Source organism: Penicillium hordei, assembly GCF_028827395.1.
Source record: "Penicillium hordei strain IBT 12815 chromosome Unknown utg000001l_segment0_segment0, whole genome shotgun sequence".
Classification (NCBI taxonomy): Eukaryota; Fungi; Ascomycota; class Eurotiomycetes; order Eurotiales; family Aspergillaceae; genus Penicillium; species Penicillium hordei.
The window spans coordinates 5928079-5950383 of record NW_026623142.1 but is presented as its reverse complement, the minus strand read 5'-3'; the positions used below and the strand labels follow the sequence as shown (position 1 = coordinate 5950383).

General features: G+C 48.8%; 10 protein-coding genes across 10 annotated transcripts; 8 read left to right on the top strand and 2 right to left on the bottom strand.

Annotated features, from left to right (window-relative positions):
• Positions 1-667: 667 nt before the first annotated feature.
• N7537_002266 (fungal specific transcription factor domain-containing protein) lies at positions 668-1760 on the top strand (the record flags this gene model as incomplete). The annotated part of the gene is made up of 2 exons (XM_056893324.1): positions 668-1003; positions 1314-1760. 2 exons carry the CDS (start codon positions 668-670, stop codon positions 1758-1760), a joined length of 783 nt encoding a protein of 260 aa, XP_056758319.1.
• A 230-nt stretch (positions 1761-1990) lies between these two features.
• N7537_002265 (putative MFS transporter) lies at positions 1991-3669 on the bottom strand (the record flags this gene model as incomplete). The annotated part of the gene is made up of 3 exons (XM_056893323.1): positions 1991-2165; positions 2216-2580; positions 2632-3669. The coding sequence occupies 3 exons, from the start codon at positions 3667-3669 to the stop codon at positions 1991-1993; spliced, it is 1578 nt and encodes a 525-aa protein (XP_056758318.1).
• A 759-nt stretch (positions 3670-4428) lies between these two features.
• Positions 4429-6238, top strand: N7537_002264 (Zn(II)2Cys6 transcription factor; the record flags this gene model as incomplete). Its single annotated transcript, XM_056893322.1, has 6 exons — positions 4429-4459; positions 4538-4783; positions 4850-4933; positions 4994-5277; positions 5345-5605; positions 5663-6238. The coding sequence occupies 6 exons, from the start codon at positions 4429-4431 to the stop codon at positions 6236-6238; spliced, it is 1482 nt and encodes a 493-aa protein (XP_056758317.1).
• A 339-nt stretch (positions 6239-6577) lies between these two features.
• On the bottom strand, positions 6578-7628 carry N7537_002263 (uncharacterized protein; the record flags this gene model as incomplete). The annotated part of the gene is made up of 5 exons (XM_056893321.1): positions 6578-6768; positions 6826-7142; positions 7215-7321; positions 7373-7531; positions 7587-7628. The coding sequence occupies 5 exons, from the start codon at positions 7626-7628 to the stop codon at positions 6578-6580; spliced, it is 816 nt and encodes a 271-aa protein (XP_056758316.1).
• A 1257-nt stretch (positions 7629-8885) lies between these two features.
• N7537_002262 (uncharacterized protein) lies at positions 8886-10022 on the top strand (the record flags this gene model as incomplete). The annotated part of the gene is made up of 1 exon (XM_056893320.1): positions 8886-10022. The coding sequence occupies one exon, from the start codon at positions 8886-8888 to the stop codon at positions 10020-10022; it is 1137 nt and encodes a 378-aa protein (XP_056758315.1).
• Positions 10023-10557: 535 nt separating this feature from the next.
• Positions 10558-11556, top strand: N7537_002261 (uncharacterized protein; the record flags this gene model as incomplete). Its single annotated transcript, XM_056893319.1, has 1 exon — positions 10558-11556. One exon carries the CDS (start codon positions 10558-10560, stop codon positions 11554-11556), a length of 999 nt encoding a protein of 332 aa, XP_056758314.1.
• Positions 11557-12222: 666 nt separating this feature from the next.
• pmt4 (dolichyl-phosphate-mannose-protein mannosyltransferase) lies at positions 12223-14900 on the top strand (the record flags this gene model as incomplete). Its single annotated transcript, XM_056893318.1, has 4 exons — positions 12223-12289; positions 12361-12642; positions 12726-14367; positions 14440-14900. The coding sequence occupies exons 2-4, from the start codon at positions 12415-12417 to the stop codon at positions 14898-14900; spliced, it is 2331 nt and encodes a 776-aa protein (XP_056758313.1). The 5' UTR covers positions 12223-12289; positions 12361-12414.
• A 1636-nt stretch (positions 14901-16536) lies between these two features.
• N7537_002259 (uncharacterized protein) lies at positions 16537-19474 on the top strand (the record flags this gene model as incomplete). The annotated part of the gene is made up of 2 exons (XM_056893317.1): positions 16537-17226; positions 17279-19474. The coding sequence occupies 2 exons, from the start codon at positions 16537-16539 to the stop codon at positions 19472-19474; spliced, it is 2886 nt and encodes a 961-aa protein (XP_056758312.1).
• Positions 19475-19757: 283 nt separating this feature from the next.
• Positions 19758-20088, top strand: N7537_002258 (uncharacterized protein; the record flags this gene model as incomplete). Its single annotated transcript, XM_056893316.1, has 2 exons — positions 19758-19846; positions 19989-20088. The coding sequence occupies 2 exons, from the start codon at positions 19758-19760 to the stop codon at positions 20086-20088; spliced, it is 189 nt and encodes a 62-aa protein (XP_056758311.1).
• Positions 20089-21408: 1320 nt separating this feature from the next.
• Positions 21409-22138, top strand: N7537_002257 (DNA-directed RNA polymerase II core subunit RPB11; the record flags this gene model as incomplete). Its single annotated transcript, XM_056893315.1, has 4 exons — positions 21409-21533; positions 21654-21712; positions 21768-21877; positions 21941-22138. 4 exons carry the CDS (start codon positions 21409-21411, stop codon positions 22136-22138), a joined length of 492 nt encoding a protein of 163 aa, XP_056758310.1.
• Positions 22139-22305: the final 167 nt, after the last annotated feature.

The window sequence follows — 22305 nt, the reverse complement described above, 5'->3', positions numbered from 1 at the left end:
CCAAAACCAATGGAGCTAGACTCTTGGACCAGTACCTAGGTAGACACTCGTAGTTGGATTTTGGCCGCTGGTCACCGCGATGTCAGGTCAAGTCTTAGTATACTCAACCATTCTCTCTAATCAAAGAACAGCTTAGGCACAGTGGGTAGAGGCTTGCATATGTTAGGAATCAACTACCAGCTGGAACGCTTGGAACCATCGAGATCATCGAGAGCTGACAGCGTTCTAAAGCCTAAGGACATTATTACCCACATTGCAGTTGAATTTGGACAGATGCCTCCGGGATAAGACGCCGAGTCGGCTTCTTCCAAACGTTGATGGTTCGACCGTTGATCAACCCCCAGACCCCCTACCAAGACCCGAGTTTCTCTTGAACCCTGCTCAAGTTATGTCCACTCAGTCATACCCCCTCCAAGTACCGATATAAAAAGGAAACTGGACATTATAAACAAAATGTTGCGACGTATAAGAAGAGCGCCAACAGCTTGCTCCTGGTGCCGCCATCGCAAAGTCCGCTGCGATGCAACCAGACTTGGGTCTCCGTGTACCCGGTGCCGACAAGACGGTCGCAGAGAATGTGTCCTCCGTGACAAGAACCCTAAGAAGTGAGACTAGAATAGAAAAGCTTGCATCGAGCAGGCATTTACTGAACTTTATCAGATCGCCAATGTTGGCAAACACGGTGCTTCCCTCGCACCAGAGTCCAGAGTCGAACAAGGTGACCACTGGCCGGTATTACGATGACCTCTGCCAGTCAAATGATCATTCATCTCTTGTCTCACAACTCCGCGCACATGGTCTCAGTTTGGATGACCGTGGGACAAGTCAACCCCAATCCCCCATTGCTCCGTATACCCAATACGCCTTCGTCGAGTCGCAACAATTGATGTCGCTCCCTTCCGAAGATGTAGCACTTCTAACATCGAAAGATTGCTTCAGTTTGCCAAACTCCAATTCAATTGACGAGTTTGTTCGGGAGTACTTCAAGCATATTCACCCATCGGTACCTGTCTTGGACGAGGCTGAGTTCTGGCGCATTTATCGAAATGACCAATCTACCGGTCCCAAAATATCTCTTTTTGTGTTGCAATCATTGCTTTTAGCAAGTTGCCCAGTCAGTGCTATGATGTCCCAGCAATTACTCCCTCTCTTAGACTAAACTATGACAGTTTGTTTCCTTAGAAACATTGCGTCGATGTGGATTTGATGATATGAGGGATGCACAAAAGCAGTTGTACAACAGAGCCAATGTAGGCATCCCCAAATTCAGTGTCATATTTACCGTGGTTGGGTATTGACTGCGCTGGGTGCAGCTATTGTTCGAACTGAGAACCGAAAGATGGTCTCATGCAAATGCACAAGGCGCCGTTCTTCTTACGCATTATACCTCTACGGAAGACCCCGAGGCTGGAAGCTTATGGGTCACAAGGGCCATTGAGCATGCCATGTTCATCGATAGTCATCCATCCTTGGTGGAAAATGTGACAATATCGCTCAAGAAACGCCTTTGGTGGTCTATCATTCTTCGTGACCAAAGCCTGTGTATTGGCCTACGCCACCGTCCTCGGGTGACCTCAATCGGCTTCCATGGATGGAGTGATTGGCTGAGTACAGAGGATTTCAGTGAAGAGTTGTATCAATCTCGAGTCTACGACTATGAGACCAAGAAGCGTTTACTAGACGAACTTCAGAAGCAATGTGAGTTAGCAGTCGTACTCACAGATCTGGACATCTTAGAGGAAATGTGGCCAACATCCTGAAAATGGGAATCTCCCTTGTCGAAGCAAATTTCACTAGGAATGACCCAATGTGTAGGAACCAATCAATGAATTTTTGGATGAAAGATGGCGTGTAGAAAACCCCGAAATATATACGTGATAAATGAAAGTAAGTCTTCATATCACAACATTTGAAGACTTTTAAAGCGGTGTCTGTATTCGTGAACAGAACCTTCCCAAGTTTCATATTTACACTTGGTCAATAAGTGTATCTAAAGCCAGACTTTTGGATTCCATTCATTAGCAAAAATCACACAATCCACCGGGTATTGATAGAAAGTACTCACTACACCCTCAAGGACCTTTAGTCCCCGCCCTTGCTGTCGATTGACGGTGTAAAAGTAAAATGCGAATGCACCCACGATCGCAATGAGAAGAATGTGGGAACTAGCATGTTGTCAGCCAGAGCCCAATGTTCAATAGTCTCTAAAACTTACCCGACTGACACCCAAACTGCGGTCTGATAGTGCGGGGCTTCTTGTTGGCGGACAATAAAGCTGCCTGCCACACCCCCAAGTCCGTTACATGCAGTGACCGCCGCAGCAGTGGCCACTCGTTTCCACTGGCCCACGATATTGTTAGCCTGGAAAGCATTGAGAGCAGCCCAGTTGGATATATAAGCGCCAGTCGCCAGGAAGGTTCCGATGTAACGAACTGTCACCGAGGTGGATGCGGGAAGGCCGAACATCAGGAACCCAGCTATGAGGACAAGAGCATTGAAGATGATCAGCGGCCCACGAACGCGGTAGAAATCTCCGATCAATGAGGTGAGAATCACCGGGATTACGGCGTAATAGTAGGGCTAGCTAAGGAGTTAGAAAATGTGTCATTTTATACTCTGGGTCAAACTTACCGGTGTGGACAGCAGAATGGATTTATTTGAGCTGAAACCCATGCCGGATTGTAAGATGATGGGTAAGAAATATGACAAGGCTGTCGAGATGAGATTGAGCAAGAAGAACATGACCGCAAAGCCGTAGATCTTCGGATCCTTGAAATTAGCAAGAAGCGTGCCCCAAGAAAACGGTTCGGGGATAACATCGGCTCGATCATCTTGAATTCGGCGCGTGGCGACACGCGCTTCCTGGTCCGAAAGAAAGAAAAAGCTGCGCTGGGCGTTCTCGGGGAAGTCGACCATCCACCAGTACGTGACGATACCCAGGACACAAGTAATAAGACCCTGGACAATATACATCCAGCGCCAACCCGCCAACCCGGCCACGCCGTTCAAATGATTGAGACCGAAATTGACGATATTGCCAGTCGCCAGAATCACAACTTCCCCGGACTGCAGGAATGCAAATCGGAGCTGTTGCTCTCGTCGCGGGTACCAGGCGCTAACCAGGTAAGTCAGACCAGGGTAGATACCGGACATGGAGATACCGAGCAGCACACGTAGGACAATCATCTGCTGCCAGGTGCGAACGAAGGCAGTGCACAGGGTCAATAGCCCAAATGTGAATGTGGTTGTCGCAAACCAGATGCGTGGACCGATAAAGCGAACTGCCACTGTGCATGGCAGTTGGAAGACCACACTGGCGATTGTGAAAATAAAGATGGAGACGGAGTACCGATTCCCCTGGTTTAAATCAAGATCATCGAGCATAGTCGTCACTGAGGCCGAGGACAAAATGCCCGAGTCTAGTAAATTGAGACTGCATAAGAGCCCGCCGATGCTACAGAGACGGAGATCGACTTTCCATCGTACCCGCTTCTCTAGATCGGCCCACTCATCCCCCCGCTCCGGGTTGAGATTGCTCCGGCCATCTTCCAGAGGAGCCTGGACGAACATCAGACTGTCGGACTGTGCATTGGTCTCTTCTACCACCAGCTCCGGGGTATGCGGTTTCTGGGCCGTGAACACGAACTGGCCCTTCTCTGAGTCGACCATCTTGACTGTCTGAACGATCAGGCCAATTCCCAATTTCTGAAATCAGATGTGTGACAAGTTGACTTGCTGATGCAATCTTTCTTTTCTTTTTCGCAGATTTTCCAGGATAAGAACGTGATAGAAGCCGGTCGAGTGGTGCGTCCCTTAGCGCGCACGCCGGACCTCGGATTATCAATCTATGTCTTTCAGCTTATTTTAATTTATTTAATTTATTTTTCTTTGAAGTTTATAGGGCTGAGAGAGCAAGCCAATGCACCGGTCAATTCCTCAGATCCATACACAATAGGCGTAAACAGCTTGAAATTCCTAGGAGCATGTGACAGGGCACATTCCAAATTTTGCCCTGCGAGATAGCACGATCCCTCCCACAATGGTGTATACAACATTTCTCTTGAAGAAAACATCCGATTTCGCCACCTCAATCGAGCACAATACTATCACGGAAAAAACGCAGGATGTTATATTGAGTAATACTATGGGGTATTTAATTATCCATCTTGATGTGAGGCTACTGCTTTTTGAGATATCATAGATCTTACGGAGTTAATTCCGCTTCTAATCCTTGGCTCATGAGGAAACACTAAGGTCGACGGGTAGTGCTTGGCACAATATCAGCCCCCACGCATAGACAGCCATCGCAGTCAGATGATCATCGTTATCTTAAGTCTCATTCTTATCCCCCAATGACCGCCAAAAGTTGCCCTTTGCCTGAACTTCTCTGACTAGTGCGAAGAGTTCGATAGGCTACTCAGAACTAACATGGCGAGTCGAAGCTGTGGGACATGCAAGGGTATGTTCCTTTTTGGGTAACCACTAGTTCACGCTCCACTATGTGAACTTGATTGAACTTGCTGACGTTCGGTCGCAGATCGGCGGATTCTCTGCGATCGGACTGTCCCAGCATGCTCTCAGTGTTCCCAATCGAACCGCACCTGCAAAGGCTACGGCCTCCGGCTGTCGTGGCCAAAGGCCAATGATAAGCGACGTGCTATGGTGGCACGCTCATCCCTACAGCAGAGGAGCACGCGGCCTCGTTTCTCTGATGCGCACCTGGTTAATATATCCACCTGGGACATCCAGATGCACCGCTATCTCTTCGGTCTAGTATCGAGCGGTAATGCTTACCATCATGGGGTGTTTATATAATCAGCGAAGGAGCAGGAATACTGATGTGCTATAGAATACCACCGACTGACACTACGATCGCCGATGCCATTTAATCCATTCAAGTTAGATGTTACAGAAAACTTCTTATTTCATTACTGTGTGTGAAACGCGACCCATTAATCCATCGAATCTTCTAAGAAACTGACCACTATTGCAGTTCAATCCACCGCATCCTGTTCTTTAACCACCTTTGGTCATGACCCGGCCAATGTGGGCAACATGCTTGTCCGCATGGCTCTCGTCAATAATGCCCCATCCACCGCTGCAGTGCTGCGCTCTTTGCTCGCGTTGTCCTCTTTACACCGTTCTGGGCTGCACTCACAGGCCGCCGAGCTCAAGATTGATGCTTTAAAGGCCCTAAGCGCTGCATCAAATCGCGAAATCAGCGCCATGGAAACAGTCCAGCATGTTGCTGCGGGGATGCTCTTATGCTCATATGAGGTTTGTACCTTTAGATTCTACCCCTTAGTGATAAACTTGACCTATATTAATGCGGTCGTCAACCCAGATCTACCAAGCGTCATGTACCTCTGGTCAATGGCGATCGTACATTATCGGTGTAAAAAGTGTCATCAAAGCCTCATCTCTCAACCTATTTAAAGGGGATAGCGACTTCAATACTTTGCTTGACTGGGTATATTACCATGATGTATTATCCCGCTTCAGTCTTACACACTGGCACCCGCCGACCATCGACAGGCCTCTCGTAGATTTAGACAACCCGGTAGACATCATGTCGTTACCGGTGAATACTGATCCCTGTATGGAGGTTGGTATAGTATTCTTGCGTTCCAAATAAGTCAAATTGCTAATTGAACAGAGATAGATCACACACTCAACCCAATCCCCGTTTACCAAAATCCTGAAGTCTTTGACTGAGGTCTGCAATCTAGTGGCAATAAACTTGACTCATATATCTCCATCCGAAGAAGCCGACAACTTTAAAAGCTACCTTAAAATCCTCGCATGGAGGGTCCGGTCCATTCCGATCTCGGACACGAGAATCGACGAGAATCCTAGCATGGCGACTCTTGTGGAACTCTTCCAACTAGCCACTCTCGTCTACCTTAACCGAGCATTTGGAAACACCCTAGAGCCGGCCGCTGATACTCAACAACGGGTTGAACGAGCCTTCAGTATTTTCTCTGAGCTCAGTTCATGTGAACGTCAGTATCCGCTGTTTATCTTGGGTTGCGAAGCGCGAACCGATGCAGAAAGGTGTATAGTCCTGGATTTAATTTCCAGGACAGAGAAGCGGGATTCATCACGCTCCCTGTTTATTACCAAGAAGCTGATTCAGGCCATCTGGGTTCAAGACGATCTTTCCCACGACGAGATTGGCTATACTGAAAAGCTCAGTGCCATTATGAGCTGTTGCACTATTCTGCCTACTTTTGTCTAACCGAAAAAAAGGTTACACTTTGTATATTTCTTTGCTGAGATGGGTTACAGCACATACGATTTCTCTAACTGGTGAATTAAGAACTGGCATCTAGTGTCCTTATCGAATTATTTTGGATATTCTTAACCGTAAGTGTACCATGGATATTACCCCCTTAAGACTAATACAAATCGATTGAAGTGGACAGGACACATTGCTCGCTTAAATATCATTTCATTGGCAATATAATCGGTACTCCAAATGAGATGACAATTCACTCCCTTCTCCAAAATTATCAAGGATAACATTTCAGATATTGATTCAACTATGAGCTCTAAGAAAGAGCAGTTGGAAAAGTCTCTACAGCCACTGTTGGTTGCCATAGTGCGACACAAAGGAACCGCCATCGCCACCCTTAACACTTGCCTTTTCCATAACTGAGACCAGATCCTGCACCGCAGTCTCTGGTGGGCTGGGACCCTTGAAGTTGGGTGCATACCGGGCGAATGCACCTAACATCCCTGCCAAGCCCTTCAGCTGCTCCTCGGTTGCTAAAAGAAGATCAGATTGCCGTGTCCAACAGAAAATGAGAACAAACTCAAACATACCGTTAGCAAAGTGGCCCGTATCAACCATCCCGGGACAAATGCTCATGAAAAGGACGCCATCCTTTGCATACTGCGCGCTGAACTTGGCCACAGCAGCGTTGAGGCCAGCCTTACTGATGGTATAGAGAGAGGCGACCTCGATCCTTAAATTAGAGATGGCATCGAGGGAGGCATGGCCACTAGAGATGGCAATAACTTTCTTGACTTCTCCCTTCATAATCAAGGGCATGAACAAGTTGAACAAGTGAATGTTGCTGACTGTGTTGATTTTGAAACACTTGATAAGGTTCTCCTCTAGGGCTTCGGGCTGCTGGCCTCTTTTTGATCGTGTCACACGGTCAATGACTGCCATATTCCACGACTTAATGGTTTAATCTAGGTGGACTCACAGAATCCCGATCGGATCATAAGCATCAAAGGTGGATACCAGCCCAGCGTTGGCGATGAGATAATCGAGCCCCCCGCCAGTGATTGTTGCAGTCTCCGCCGCCGCAGCCTATAAGGAGTTGTCAACATAGAATCCTTCTGTGTATTTGAAAGTCCCAACCTTTAAAGCAGTATAATGGGTGATATCGGCCTGCACGATATGGATGTTGGTACGTTCCGGCAACTCTTCCTTCGCCTTCGCCTGGGTTGCAGACTTGTTGCGAACAATCCCGATTATAGTATTGCTCGAATCGCGGGACAGCTGTCGAAGTAACTCCCACTGTTTTGGTTGAGAAAGGTTAGTCTTCATTCCGTTGCTCGGGAATAAAACTCACCCCAATACCCCTAGAGACCCCAGTGATAACATAAGACGGCATTTCCAACACAGTATAAATGGAAGTAATTATCCTGTAGTTTTACTTTGACAGCAGGAAGAAAGAGAAGATCACAAACGCGGATGCTGAATATTGCTCGAGGTTGAGGATACAGAGATATTTATACGATCTCATCTAATTAGATCGAAACCTATGGACTGATTCAGCTGGCATACTACTGATTTCAAATCATGGTGGATGGTGTTGCTGTTTCATTGTTTCTTCGCGAATACTTGACACTTTTTCGGTTGCCGAGCTGGTTTGCAGGCGGGGGCGTTTTTAGAGTTCCAAAAGGAGTATGGTTCCTATAGGGCTGGGTGACTGAGATAACATAGCCTTAGTGTTCGAAAAGGACTATCTGGGCAACTGTGCGTCTTGGATTGATTTCGACTCGGATTGTGACTGCAGATGGAGAAGTGGTCGAGATATCCGTTATCTCCGTATATTTTGATGTCGATCGCGTTTCTCCAATCCAATCATATTCTACCATGTACTTAAACTCCTGCCTATCTAAGCCTTGCTCTTCTCAGACTAATAAGCCCTCGGTAGCTCCATTTAACCATCCTCCTTTTCCGCTTTAAATTTTTCTACCTTGCTCATAAGTATATGTAGTATACATATTCATTTGTTTATAACCGGTCTTGTGATGTCTTACTTCTTTACTTTTCTTTTTTTTTTTTTTGAAGGGACTGAAGCCATGCTAGTCGGCTTTGTATGCACATACTTTTAGTACTCCGTACACGCCTAATACTGGAACGATTCCAAATTGGCCGGTGACTGATTCTACTCCGAGCGTGTCTCGGGCTGACAGATTATACTTGGAATGTGGAATGTGGAATGCGGGACTTCCAGAGTTGGGATAACAGCCGGTGAATTTATTTTATGAGATGTTCACGTTCAGGTTGATGCTGGATAATATCCGAAGAAGCCAATAGGAAGAAGGATATTTAGATTAGAGCCTCTGCAGTTAGCGCAAGGGCTGGGTTAAAATAGGAAAACAAAAGCAAATAGAACTAATTACATACATATGCAAGCATGACACTATAGAAATTATCAAAATATCCAGGCACGGAGAAGATTTAGCCTTAGGCCCGATTGAACCATGGACGTAGTAAGCTTTACGGCCCGGTGATTGCTCTATTTGTTGCCCCACGTTCGGTCGAATGGAGCCCGGAGCTTGCAAAACACTGCCTTTGACCTCCCCCCTCCCCCTCACGATTTCTACTTTCCCTCTCTCCGCATTCCATACCTAAAGCCATTATGGTCGAACTCATCAACCCACCGGAAACTCGCGAACTACTCCCTCCCCTCCTCGCATGCCTCCCACTAGCCTTCGTCTCGCCCCGCGCACCCCCAGCTCTGTTACCACTTCTCTCCCCTATTCTGCGCCAACGAGTCGGGGTTCTCAGTTCGCTATCCACATCTTCCACTGAATCATGGCTGCAGCTACTGTGCTGGGATGCTGGGAAAGCAGAGCGGCTACAGAGGGTCATTGATGGTGCCACATTTGAACCACACCCTGTATCGGGTGAAATCGAGCTTCCGGATGAACTTCCGGTGACATACAAACGGGTCGACGATGAGACTCTCAAAGCACAAGTTCCACTCCCCGAATACAGTTTGATGGTGGTCTATTTGTGGTGCCCGACAGACGAGGAGGGAGGTGGCCGTGGCTGGCGAGTCGCGGAACTTTTGCCACGTGACGGACCTGCTGAGGATGACGATACCTGGGCTTCTTCCATCGGCGAGGCCAATGTTCAGGCAAAGGATCAGCTCCTGGCTGAGACACTGAAGGCTGCCGAGGAGGAGAAAGCCCAGGAAAACAGCATGGAGAACGACGACGACGACGACGACGACGATGATTACTGGGCTCAGTACGACTCCACACCCGGAGCTAAGACCCCCGCACCGCATGCTGGTTCATCAAAGCCCGGTCCATCTGGCTTATCTGAGCAGTCATATTTCTCGCAGTACGGCGATGTGCAGCCGGCTATGGATAATCATGATCCCACGGAGGAGCAACCGGAGGTTGGACCGTCATCGCTCAACGGAGATATGCTGGCCAATCTCTTGCGACGACAGGTGAACGCAGTCAATACAGACGACGAGCCCCGCACCAATGGATATTCCCCAGACCATATCCCCAGTGATAAGGCCGCACAAGATTTGAGTCACCCGCGGCCGGCCTCTGCATCTTCCGGTAGCTCTGATGCTATCGCTAAACTGGAGCACGAGGCAGAGAGCCAGTCCACCTACGAGGTGGGAGTGAAGCAACATATCGGTACGAGCATCAAGAGCTTGTTCCGCTTGGCAAAGGCCACTGGAATGCCACGGGCGGAGTTCCAGGCTTTAGTCTCGACGGAATTGGAGCTTTTGAATATTACGGACGATGATTAAGGCCATAAGATACTTGAGTGATACCCATGAACCATAATATTTGCTTGAGATTGCGAGTTCATATTTGGCCAATCCGGTTTGCATATGTTGGCAGCATTATTGGGAGTGAATGGTTTGCTTTGGGCATTTGAGCTTGTTCTGTGTCAAACACATAACCAATAAAACCACAATAAATCAATACATATGTCCCATACCACCTTCTTTGTGCCCTATCCTAACGTATAATTTGAGGCTGTGAAAGAAATCCTGCACGGGTGACGCCATTTCGCAAAGGATACCCGATGAGGCGTAGCGCATCCCAAAAGTACCTACGTAGGCAACCTTGGAGACACCGTTGATGCTACCCAGGTGCCCAGTTGTGGCTAAGTTAAAAGGCTTATTTTAATTATCTGTGTATCGTTCTAACCAATTCAAGCAACTAGAATAATCTGAGGCTGAGCTCACTCCACCCCGCTTTTACAATGTTGTAGACTTAAAAGGATGTTGGCCCCCAGACGCTTACGAGAAGACCAGCCTATTTTCTTTCATTCACACAATGGCCGATGAAAAGAGACAAAATCCGTTCGAGCGTTTGGGATACACTGATGAAGGGGAGGTAGCAGACCACCCTCCAGTATACACATACACTGCCGAGCCCTCTACGCAACCAAGCCGGTCACCACCTATACAAGAAACCCCAGCATACACAGCAGGACCCTCGACACAACCAAGCAGATCACTACCAGTTCAAGAACCCCCTTTTCAAATAAGCCACAAACCAATCGCAATTCCAGCCCTCACCTCCTCCTCTGATTCTCCATTCATTCGAGCATATCCACCCATCCTAAAAAACCACCAACTCCCCAAGGAATCCTTCCTTGCCTTCCTCGACCAACTGAACAAAGACATAGCCGCCAGTCCACCCCTCCAGGTTCTAGATGTCACGGGCGGAATCTTGAAGTCCGTCCCAATCTTATTCCCACTACATTGGATTGGGAATGCTGTCAGCGGACTCGCAAATCTGAGTAGCCAAGGCATGTCCAAAAGCCGTACGGACTCATCCATCAAGCAAGCTAATCGGGACATCTTCGGTCCACGCGGCTTGAGAGTTGAAATTGCAAAACTGGATGCGTTGGCACATGTCGCTCAGTTCCCTATGTTGGATTCTCAGGGCAAGATCAATCAGCAGGCGCCTCTGTTTTTACAACTCCAGTACGAGGCGTCCATGGCCAGCACTGCCGCAAATGAAAGGCAGCAGCAGGAAATTGATTTGCAGCAGAGGATTAAGACTTTACAGCCCTGGATTGCTGAACTTGAATTTGAGGTGTTGCCTTGGTCTTCCAAGTCTAAGTTGACGCGGCTCAACGCCTCGTTGAAGAAGTATAATGAGCCGAGGGACGAGGAGAGGAGAGGCATGGGTTTCCGAGACCGGGAGAGTAGAGGCATGCACAGGAAAGGCGATGTTTACAGTCAAGAGGCCAAGCAGGAAGAAGCTCCTTTCAAGAAGGCCTTGTGGCTTGTCATTCGGGAGGTTGAGATAGATGAAAGGCGTTAATCTGGCTTGATCATACTCCGGATCCAGTGCGATATACCTCGCCACATTGAACATTTGTCAAGGGCAGACACAGTTGGCTACGAACAACCAGTGGAAGTTGACCAAGAATACGAATGTCTGAAGAGGAACGCGGGGTTTATACTCGCACGTGGGAACGTCGCGCCCTCAGTCATTAGGCTACTGCTGTACGCAGCACGTTGGGAAGGAATGTGTCCAGTCGAACTACATCTTGCATTTCGGCACTGTCCAAACCCAAATTGGCTGACCGTGACAAGGGACAACTAGTTAGAGAGACTCTTTGTTAACTAGTAAAGCTCCAGACCAGTAATATTTCAATGATAATATACCACAACTTTCCGTTACGAATATCTCTCCAATTAGATGTGAGAAAAGACAACGAAAAGTTGGTCAAAGGAGAGATCACATGTTCCTGCATGAATCAGTCGGCATGAAAAGATTAATAGGACACCATACGTGTAAATTAATAATAAACTCGAACTTCCAAGGTTCAATTTCTTTGAATAGTCGACTCGACAGTTGAAGGAAACAAGGAGTGTACGTGCGAATCACCCTTTTTGTGGATTTGTATACGTAGAGCCGCCTGGGCCACCGCCCTACCCGGAAACCAAGAAGACACGCAACGCTCTACTGTCAACCCCCTCCACATCTCCTTTCCTTTCTCATAGATTTCTTGGCCTCAATTGTTGGGTGCCATGCTTATTTGGTGATTCTAGTAAGCTTCCTCTTACTCTCTATTGCGGTCTTTTTTTCTGTTTTGTTGATGTTTACTGACACCCTCGGAAGTCTATTTGGCTATAGGTAGTTTCTCGGTCGCTCTCTACATTTCATACTTTCAACATGTCGTCCCCTTCGCCCTCTCTGCGGAAGAGAGGCGGAAAGAAGGATGTTCCCACCGCGTTGCCCTCTGAGGATGACTCGACTCCCGTGTCGGTGCCGGTCAAACAGAAGTCGGAATGGGACTATTGGCTGGCCATAGTGATTCTCACCCTTCTGGCTTTCGCAACGCGGTTCTACCGACTCGATTTCCCTAACGAGGTTGTCTTCGATGAGGTTCATTTCGGCAAGGTATGAGATCCAATGCGTCTTGTGGCGGCTTAATCTCTACGACAAAGGTGCCCCTTTTACTAACATTGATAATACTTGGCTAGTTCGCTTCTTACTACCTTCAACGTACCTATTTCTTCGATGTACACCCGCCTTTTGGAAAGCTGTTGTTTGCCGCCATGGGCTGGCTCATTGGATTTGATGGAAGATTTCTGTTCGAGAACATTGGCGATTCTTACATCGAAAACAACGTGCCCTACCTCTCCCTCCGTGCCATGCCAGCTACTCTCGGTGCCTTGACAATTCCTGTCGTGTTCCTTATTATGTGGGAGTCTGGCTACTCTCTACCAGCCTGTGTGCTGGCTGCCGGTCTGATGGTGTTTGACAACGCCCATGTGGGTGAGGACCGTCTGATCCTTTTGGACTCAACCCTCGTGCTGTCAATGGCACTCAGTATTTTGTGCTACGTCCGTTTCTACAAGTTGCGTCACCAACCATTTAGCCGGAAGTGGTGGAAGTGGCTTCTCCTGACCGGCTTCTGCATGAGCTGTGTCATCTCCACCAAATACGTCGGTTTCTTCACTTTCGTGACTATCGGCGCGGCAGTCCTCATCGACTTGTGGAACCTCCTGGATATCAACCGTGAGCAGGGAGCGCTGAGCATGATCAACTGGGGCAAGCACTTCATTGCTCGCGCTGTTGGGTTGGTCGTGATCCCCTTCATGTTCTACCTGTTCTGGTTCCAGGTCCACTTCGCTATTCTCAATCGGTCTGGCCCCGGCGACGACTTCATGACTCCTGAATTCCAGGAGACTCTTAGTGATAACCAGATGACCGCTCAGTCCGTTGGCATTCAATACTTCGACACCATTACCATGCGTCACAAGGACACCAAGGTCTTCCTCCACAGCCACTGGGATAAGTACCCCCTACGTTATGACGATGGTCGTATTTCCAGCCAGGGCCAGCAGGTCACTGGTTATCCCCACAACGACACCAACAACCAGTGGCAGATCCTGCCGGCCGAGCCTCTGGTTGATCCATCTCAGCCCAAGAGCGTGCGCAACGGCGACGTGATCCAGCTTCGCCATGTTGGAACCGAGAGTTATCTCCTTACTCACGATGTTGCGTCTCCCTTCTTCCCCACCAACCAAGAGTTCACTACAGTCTCTCAAGAACTGGCTGATGGTGAGCGCCACAACGACACCCTGTTCGAGCTCAAGATTGAGTCCGGCAAGGCTGCCCAGGAGTTCCGTACTCTTGCCAGCCTGTTCAAGTTGGTCCACGTTCCAACCAGGGTCGCTTTGTGGACTCACACCACCCCGCTGCCAGAGTGGGGTTACAAGCAGGCTGAAATTAACGGTAACAAGAATATCCTCCAGTCCAGCAACGCGTGGTACGTTGAGAACATCGAGAACTTGGAGGAGGATAGTCCTCGTCTTGTTAAGGAGGAACGTAAGGTCAAGACGCTGCCTTTCCTGCGCAAGTACTTCGAGCTGCAGGGTGCCATGTTCCACCACAACAACGCTCTGACCAGCAGCCACCCCTATGCCACCGAGCCCTTCCAGTGGCCCTTCCTGTTGCGGGGTGTGAGCTTCTGGACCAAGAACGATACTCGTGAGCAGATCTACTTCTTGGGTAACCCCATTGGATGGTGGATTGCCAGCAGTATTCTGGCTGTGTTTGCCGGCATTGTTGGTGCTGATCAGCTCTCGCTGCGCCGCGGTGTTGATGCATTGGAAGAAAGTAAGTCGAAAAATCAAACATCCTGCTCTTATTCCGTTCTTTTGCTTCGGTAATCTAACCCACGTTCATCAGTTTGGGGCCCCGGTACGCGCTCGCGTCTGTACAACAGCACCGGGTTCTTGTTCCTGTGCTGGGCTGCGCACTACTTCCCCTTCTGGCTGATGGGTCGCCAGCGCTTCCTGCATCACTACTTGCCCTCACACCTGGCCTCTACCATGGTGTGTGGTGCACTGATTGAATTCATTTTCAACCTGCAGCCGCTCGATCCCCGCACTGCACTCCCCCCTGTGGATGACCCCTCGGGCAAGTCCAAGGCGCGGTCGCTTAGCAGTCTGCGCCGGTTCATCACGGCCAAGGAACGCATGGGCTGCAAGTCGCTCATCGCGGGCTGGATCGCCACCCTTGTTATTCTGGCTGCCACCATCTGGGGCTTTGTTTTCTATGCGCCCTTGACCTACGGTACCCCCGGCCTTGATGTGGAGGGCGTCAATGCGCGCAAGTGGTTGAACTATGACCTGCACTTCGCCAAATAGACTCGCTCGTGGCCCCTTGGCCCAATCCGAGCGAACAGACGCATCTCGAGACGATGGGCCCAACTGAAATTGCGACTTTGCAATTTTTGTAAGATAACTTATAATCCGTGGTAAAAGGTGGGGGGAGAGGGTGTTTTTTTTTTGTCCGATTGGAAACATGATGGAGTAGTGATATCTACCTTTGGTGTCATTTGGAACCATCGTGGATGTATGTGCCTGTATGTGCGGTCATTTGAGTTCTCTTTTTCCCATCCCGATGTAATACATCTTTCGTGTCCATCAGAAGTTCTCAGTCGAGCCTTGTGGCACTATTGGTGGTACAGGATTATCAGCCGACCGTGTAAGCTAGTCTCCGATACATCCAATGTAAATTTCAATTGCAGATGAAGATATGTATGTGGATAAGCGGATACGTTAGATAGGAGATGTATGCAAGTAGAATGTGCCAATGTCGATCGTGATCGACTTCACGTGATCGATGATCGGTGACATGTGCGCGTCGCATTGGAGGGGAGGGGATTTCGTCAATACTTAGCCAAGTATACAACATTCAATATTGGGTACTTTTTAAAATGGATTCTTTTTTTCATTAATAACTATGATAAGTGTACATTACCTACATATGTCTAGACCCAACTCGCATTTCAACATTCCAATTGAGTTTGCCTTTTTTTATAAATTATGTTTTATTTTTAGACGGCAAAAAAAAGTAAAACAGCCCACTGTTTATGTACGAAGGGAGTTCTTACTATGTATAGTAAATGGTTTCACATTGAACTGCCATGAGATCATTGGGAGAGCCCAACTTTTAGAGCACATAATCACACGGAATAATTAGGATTATAATTAGGATCATAATTAGGATCGTAATATAATAGGATCATAATATAACAGGATAATATCAATAATAGTCATATTTCCTCAGACCATATCTGGACCACTCCGGATACCAAAGGGACTAGACTGTCAGTAGCGTCTTCTCTTTTTTTGCCTCTCTTTTGACACATTCTTTCTCTCTCTCTCTTCTCTCTCTTCTCTCTTTTCCTTTTTTTTCATTCTACACTCCCTTGGTAGTTTCTAGTTCCAGGGTCTCTCCACTCCCCACGTCTCCAGTTTTTATTGGTGTTTTCTTTGAGAACTGAAACGGACATTTCCGCGTCTCACCCGACACCTATGGTGGGTTCAATTCTTTCCCAGAAAAAAAAGAAGCGCACATAGTCAAGGCCCTGCAAGGAATTCGAGCATAATTATCCAATTTGTTGTGAAATGCCATCAGATCGGACAGGCGCAAGTCAACCCACTCTGTGGATTCCTGCCGGGCCTTTGATCGGCCGCTAGATAAACCCGTGTTGTGCTTCTTCTCTCCCTGGAAGCTTCTGACTGACTTCAATTCTTTCTCAGCTTAACCCCTAAGCTTTCCAAAATTGCTTTGTTTATCCTCGATCAATCATCATACCTGTCTATTTAGACCGATCGCTTTTTCGGCATCACTTACATTCGACACATCACGCTCAGAAGGCGACACACACCCCCCAAAGATCGTCCAAACCTTAATGAGAGAGCTGATTTCGCAAAGACGCACTGGCCGGTTATTCAAATACCAGTCTGATCTGTTAAACCACCTGCTTCCATACCAATGAAACTGCCTAAGAGCTTTACCAGGCGGAAATCGTCCGGCAATGTTCTAGAAGAAGACGTGGAACCCCCTCACCAATCCTCCTTTCGAGTCTTCGAGCGCCCGGGGCCTCATCGATCCATGACGGATGGAGCGGTACTGACCAAGCCACTGAGTGAAGGTCATACAGTACCGTCGATGGAGGATTCTGATAACATCTTTGCGGAGAGGCAGCGACCCCTGGACAAGAGCCGGTACGATCGCCCCTCGACCATGGATTCTCTCAGGAGACGGCTGACTGGGAACCACGATAGTGGTAACTACGAAAGTTCTACGTCAACCAGGCTGAGCTCGTCATCCACCCTCCCCTCGTCGACCGAAGTCCCGCCGCCCGACGAGACCCAATCCCCGCATTCCAGAATCCATGATGTTCCAGCTCCGCCACTCACGAGTGCACTGCGCGCCGCAGGACGAACCTTCTCGTTCGGTGGTCGATTCAGCAAGTCAGGACCGCATGTTCCTCGCCAGCAAACACCAGATGCCGCAAAGAATCGCCCGATGACGGGCAGCACCGACAGCACGGCCACTCCACCCAAGCTGCCCGATACAGACTTCGCTCTCACCTCGCATGACGATTTCAATACGATGTTTGATAATATGGGTACACGAGAGGGTTCAGCAATGCGGGGAGCATCCCCTCACCCGGCCAAGGTAAGAGCTACAATATCGTTCAGGTAAGGATGCAGTGCTGACAGTATCACAGTACTCCTCGTCTCCCCCGACGCATGTTCTTCCCGAGTTCCAAAACAGCAGAGCTGCCCCACCCGCTGCGATTAATACAGATCGATCGACTGCGGTCGAATCACCCCCTTACTCTTGGGATCGTCGCCCGTCCGAGGAGGGCTTGCTACGTGGCCCGCATTCTCCACCGCTGAACCAGAGCCACTCCGCCCTCGATACAGTTGTTGGATTCCGGAAGCTTTCGCCATCTCCCAACCAGTTTGCCGAGGCCACTACTTCACATCGTTCCTTGGAGCGCCCGCGCGGGACGGAGAGAGGAGGACTGCGGAGGAGTGGGATATATTCGGCCAAGGGGGAATCCGCAACTTTTGATGATGAAGATGCCAAAATGGTCCGACAATCTGTCGTATTCGGCAAAGAAAGCACTTCGCCGTGGGCTGAGGGTAGCCCCTCTGGTGGAACCCCGTTGATTGATAAAGGCAAAGCACCCAATTACTCTGGTCAAGTGAACCCAGAACCTGATAATATGTTCCAATACCGCCGTTCGCCCGCTCCGGCCGACAGATTGGACCCCTCCATTGCGGATCACGCGCGGTTGGCTGTGCAGTACACGGATAGCCTTCCAAAGTCAACCTCTCCGGGCAACAAGGTGATGACTCCATCTCAGTTCGAGCACTATCGCCAGCAACAAGAACTTCGACGTTCCAACAGCGATGCGACTAGGAGTGATGACGAGTCTGATCACGAGGAGTCTGATGAACAAGATGAGGTGGAGAAGCAGCGTGAGACGGAACGTCAACGACGAAAGCAGGAGGCTCATCTCTCTGTTTATCGTCAGCAAATGATGAAAATCACAGGTCAACAAGCCCCCGTTCAATCGCTACGTCCGGTCATGAGTGGAGCTAGCAACAGCACGCCCAACTTGAACCCCAGTCGCCTGTCTGTACTAGGGGCAAAGTCCAACAGTGGGAAGAGCAGCGAGGAAGAGGATGACGATGTGCCACTCGGTATCCTGGCCGCGCACGGTTTTCCCGGTCAGAACCGCCCACCAACCCGCCTGAACAATGTCAGCTCCAATCCCAACCTCCGTGCATCCATGCAACCGCCGTATATATCATCTTCCAGCTCTGTTTCAGGTGTAGACCCCAACGGCAGCCGGGGTAGTCTGCCACCTTTTGCCAGGAACTTGCCGCGAGATCCTTATTTCGGTGCAGGTCTGGTTAACAACGCCAACCGTGAATCGTTGGCGTTCGGAGGTGGTTCAGTATATGGAGGATCTTCGTCCCCAGCGCCTCCCCCTGGAGGTCTCGTCGGTGTTATAGCAAATGAGGAGCGGGCGCGCGCGATGCGCAGAGGAAGTCCGAACACACAAGCAATGCACGAGATGGCAGGATTGCCTCGGCCATACTCGATGATGCCGCAGCAACAGCAGCCGCAGCAGCAAAATATTACCGCTGGGGAACAGGCTTCTATCCAGCTATCGCAGCAGATGGCCACCATGATGCAGATGCAAATGCAGTGGATGCAGCAAATGATGCAAATGCCAGGTGGGCAGGGTCAACCCATGATGCAAGGCATGCCAATGCCTCCTATGATGATGCCTGGTGGAGCAATGAACACGCCTCCCATGGGCCCCCCATCTATATCGGGACCTCAGTCCATAGCCGGCAACCCGAACTTGCGGCCGATGTCCATGCCTGCAACATCCGTTCTCAATATGCCGCCCTCGCTGCCCAACATCGATCAGCGTACGATGAGCATGTTAGACCCCAACATTTCAACTCGTAGGACTGGCTCGCCCATGCCGAATCTGTCCGGCACCCCATTCCGCCCCAGCACCGGATATGCTGCTTCAATCGCTCCGTCAGAGCGCAGCAATGTCGGCATGGCGCCTCGTTACCGGCCAGTGTCCATCATGCCGTCCGAATCGAATTACGCAGTGGCATCCTCAACAAACAAGCCTTTTGGTGACGAAAACCACAACCCGTCCATGCCGTTGCCTCAGTCTCACATTCCGAAATCGCATCTCGCCACTGTGACCGTCCGACCCGTTTCACGGAGCAATGACCTTGAAAATAAAAAGCCCGCCCCCGAAGATGAAGAGGATGACGACGAGGCCTGGGCTGACATGGTGAAGAAACGCGAGAAAAAGAAGAGCAACTGGAAGATGAAGCGAGGGACGTCTTCGTTCGGGGATCTACTGAGCGCTGTGCACTAAGCCCCTGGTTCTGTCTTCCTCTCCTTTCCTTCTTTCGCCCTTCCTCAACTCAACCATGAAAGCGTGATTGCATTGCATTTGAAAAGAAATATGTCCGCGTTACTCTGTATAGCCTGCCCTTTTCTTCTCTGCATTTCCATTTCCGCTTGCGTTTCCTAATATCCCCCGCTCCCTCTACGACATGACATATGACGCACATACCATCAACTCAGAGAAGGGCTTGCCGTGCCAATTGGATATGTCGGCTCGATAATGCATCCCTAGCCCTCATCTCACATCTTGTATGTCACTCCTCATTCCCTATGCCGCCTTTTCTAGTGTCACCGTGTCCTGGTCATTCCGGTCTGGGCAGGAGGGATTCGACATTTACAAGTATGAATACATATGCTTTCCTTGTGCTTTTAGTCAAGCTTTGGTCTTTGAGTTCTGTCTTTTTCTTTTTTTTTTTTTTTTTTTAAACCTGCTTTCTTATGATATCGGCACGAGAAGAGACATGGCGTTATTTATCCGATAGGTTCCCATCTTTGTGTTTCTTTTTTTCCATCTGTTATTGTGTCTTTTCATTTTGCATCGTCTTCTCGTCAGAGCGCTCTGCCTCTACTCGACTCTTTTAATATATTTCGGGCCTTGTGGCCGTTATATCGGCTCTTCCCAAGGTTCTTTCTTTCTTTTGTTTAGGTTTTCATGTTTTCTGCTTCAGTGGGAGTGTATACCTTACCATAGCGTATATCTGGGTTGAGACCGGCTTTCCCATACACTACCATTAATATATGTTACATGTAATATCAAGACGATGATTTGCGTGCAATGATGACTTTGAGTGGGTTTAGTAGGCCAAGTGTCTCGGACTTCCAAGGCATATTGCAACTCAATTGATAGGAAATTCTAGCAAACATAAATGCATTAGTTGGATGATCGACTCTAGTGAACAAAAACAATACAATACATTAAGTCGTAGATGTTGAGAGATACCCTCTGCATTCGATTAACAAAGGTAAAGAACGTGTAATGTGGAAATTATGCCACAAACATTGATTTGGAAGCACCAATACCAACAAAGTGAGTTAAAGTGAGACGAAGATGAAGTAACCCGTCACTGATCGCAAGTATGGAGTTCATATATGATCACGTGATGACATACTTCGGATTGGTCACATGATCGATATCGATATCGATATCGAGATGTATCACGATATCTTCATCACTCAACATCGACATCGAGCAAAGAGACGGTTGCGAAGCCAGGGCCCAAATAACGCTTTAAAGTGTACCTCCCCGCTGGGTTCCTTTGTTTGAACTTATTTGCTATCAATAAGCATCCTCAAAATCGTATTCCGAGGACACGTGCATTTGATCGCCATTGTCTTCACAAGTCCCAAAGAACTGGTCACCTATAAATAGGCCTTGAAACTACGTCCTGCCTTTGACCCTTGTCAATTTCTCACTTTTGCAACCATTTCTTGGATACATACATAAAATCTTATCATCGATACCGATACAGGTGGTCGCCCTCAAACCTCCTGATTCTTTCTTAAAAAAAAGCTTTCTCGCCACCATGAACGCTCCAGATCGGTAAGTGCATGCCAGAATTTCTTAAATTCCTCGAGTTTTATTCAATTTAAGCCGCTCCGGTGAAGTTGGTTATGCCTTGAATACTGGATCTTCGATTTCGGTTGGATATCATGTGTACCGCAGAGCATATTCCCCGGATTCTGGGTCAACTATGCATTCTCCTTTTTCTGTATCTTGCCAATGTGGGAAGGAAGGAAGCACTCGGACCGCGTTGATGGCACTTTCCTCGCACTGTTGCTCCTGCCCCGGCGAGCATTGCATCACGTCTATTTATCCCCTCTCCTCCACTGTCAACACCTTTCCCGTGTCATCCTCTTGTTTACCGTCAATTCTTTGTTTCACCATCTCTGTTTTGTGGAGTCATGCCTCAGAGCCCTGCTATTATCACGGCCACTGCGGCCATCGCCAGAGAGCGTGCTGGTCGCCGCGGCCAGGGTCCCCATCCACGCCATCCTCGTCCTATGCTCCCTGATGATGCCCTTGACGTGTCAGTTGAATAAGCTTACGAATCAGGGCTTTTGTTCCCTTGTCCTTTGTCCTTTTGCTGCCTCTTCATGTCTCGTTTTTGGTATGTGGGAACCATAAGCTGACCAGGTCGTGAATATAGGTATGAAGCCATCCTGCTCGCCCCTGGCGAGAGCAAGATTGATGTCGAGATTGACACCCGTAAGTCATTTTAATCGATATAGATCGGCCAATTTTACTGACTGTATCTCTCTAGGTCTTCCTTCCGCCGCCATATTTACCTTCCGCAAGGAAGATCACACCCTTGGCAACATGCTGCGCCACCGTCTCCTGAAGACTGCCCATGTGATCTTTGCTGCCTACCGCGTAAGCAACCTGCTATATACACATGGTGTTCTTTCTTGAAAGATACTAATATCGATCTATTAGGTCCCTCACCCGCTGACCCCCGAGTTCCAACTGCGTATTCAGACCGACGGTGAAGTCACCCCCCGCCAGGCTGTTATTAACGCCTCCGAGGCTCTGATTAAGGACCTGGGTATCTTGTCTCGGGAATTCACCAAGGAGTACGAGCTCCGCAAGGCTGCCAACGCTGCCAACCAGCAACAGCAGAATACTGCTGAGTAAATGGTTGTGAGCGACTCCCAATCATTATCTATGCTCTTTTCTTAGGTTTGAAAATCCGGCGCATGGAGCAGTTATGGTCTTTGATGCCTTGCATTTGTTTTGGTTTTTTCGTTTTCGATCTGGGGATTTATGGATGGCCCTTTTCCTCGCTGGCCCCTTTTTTTTTT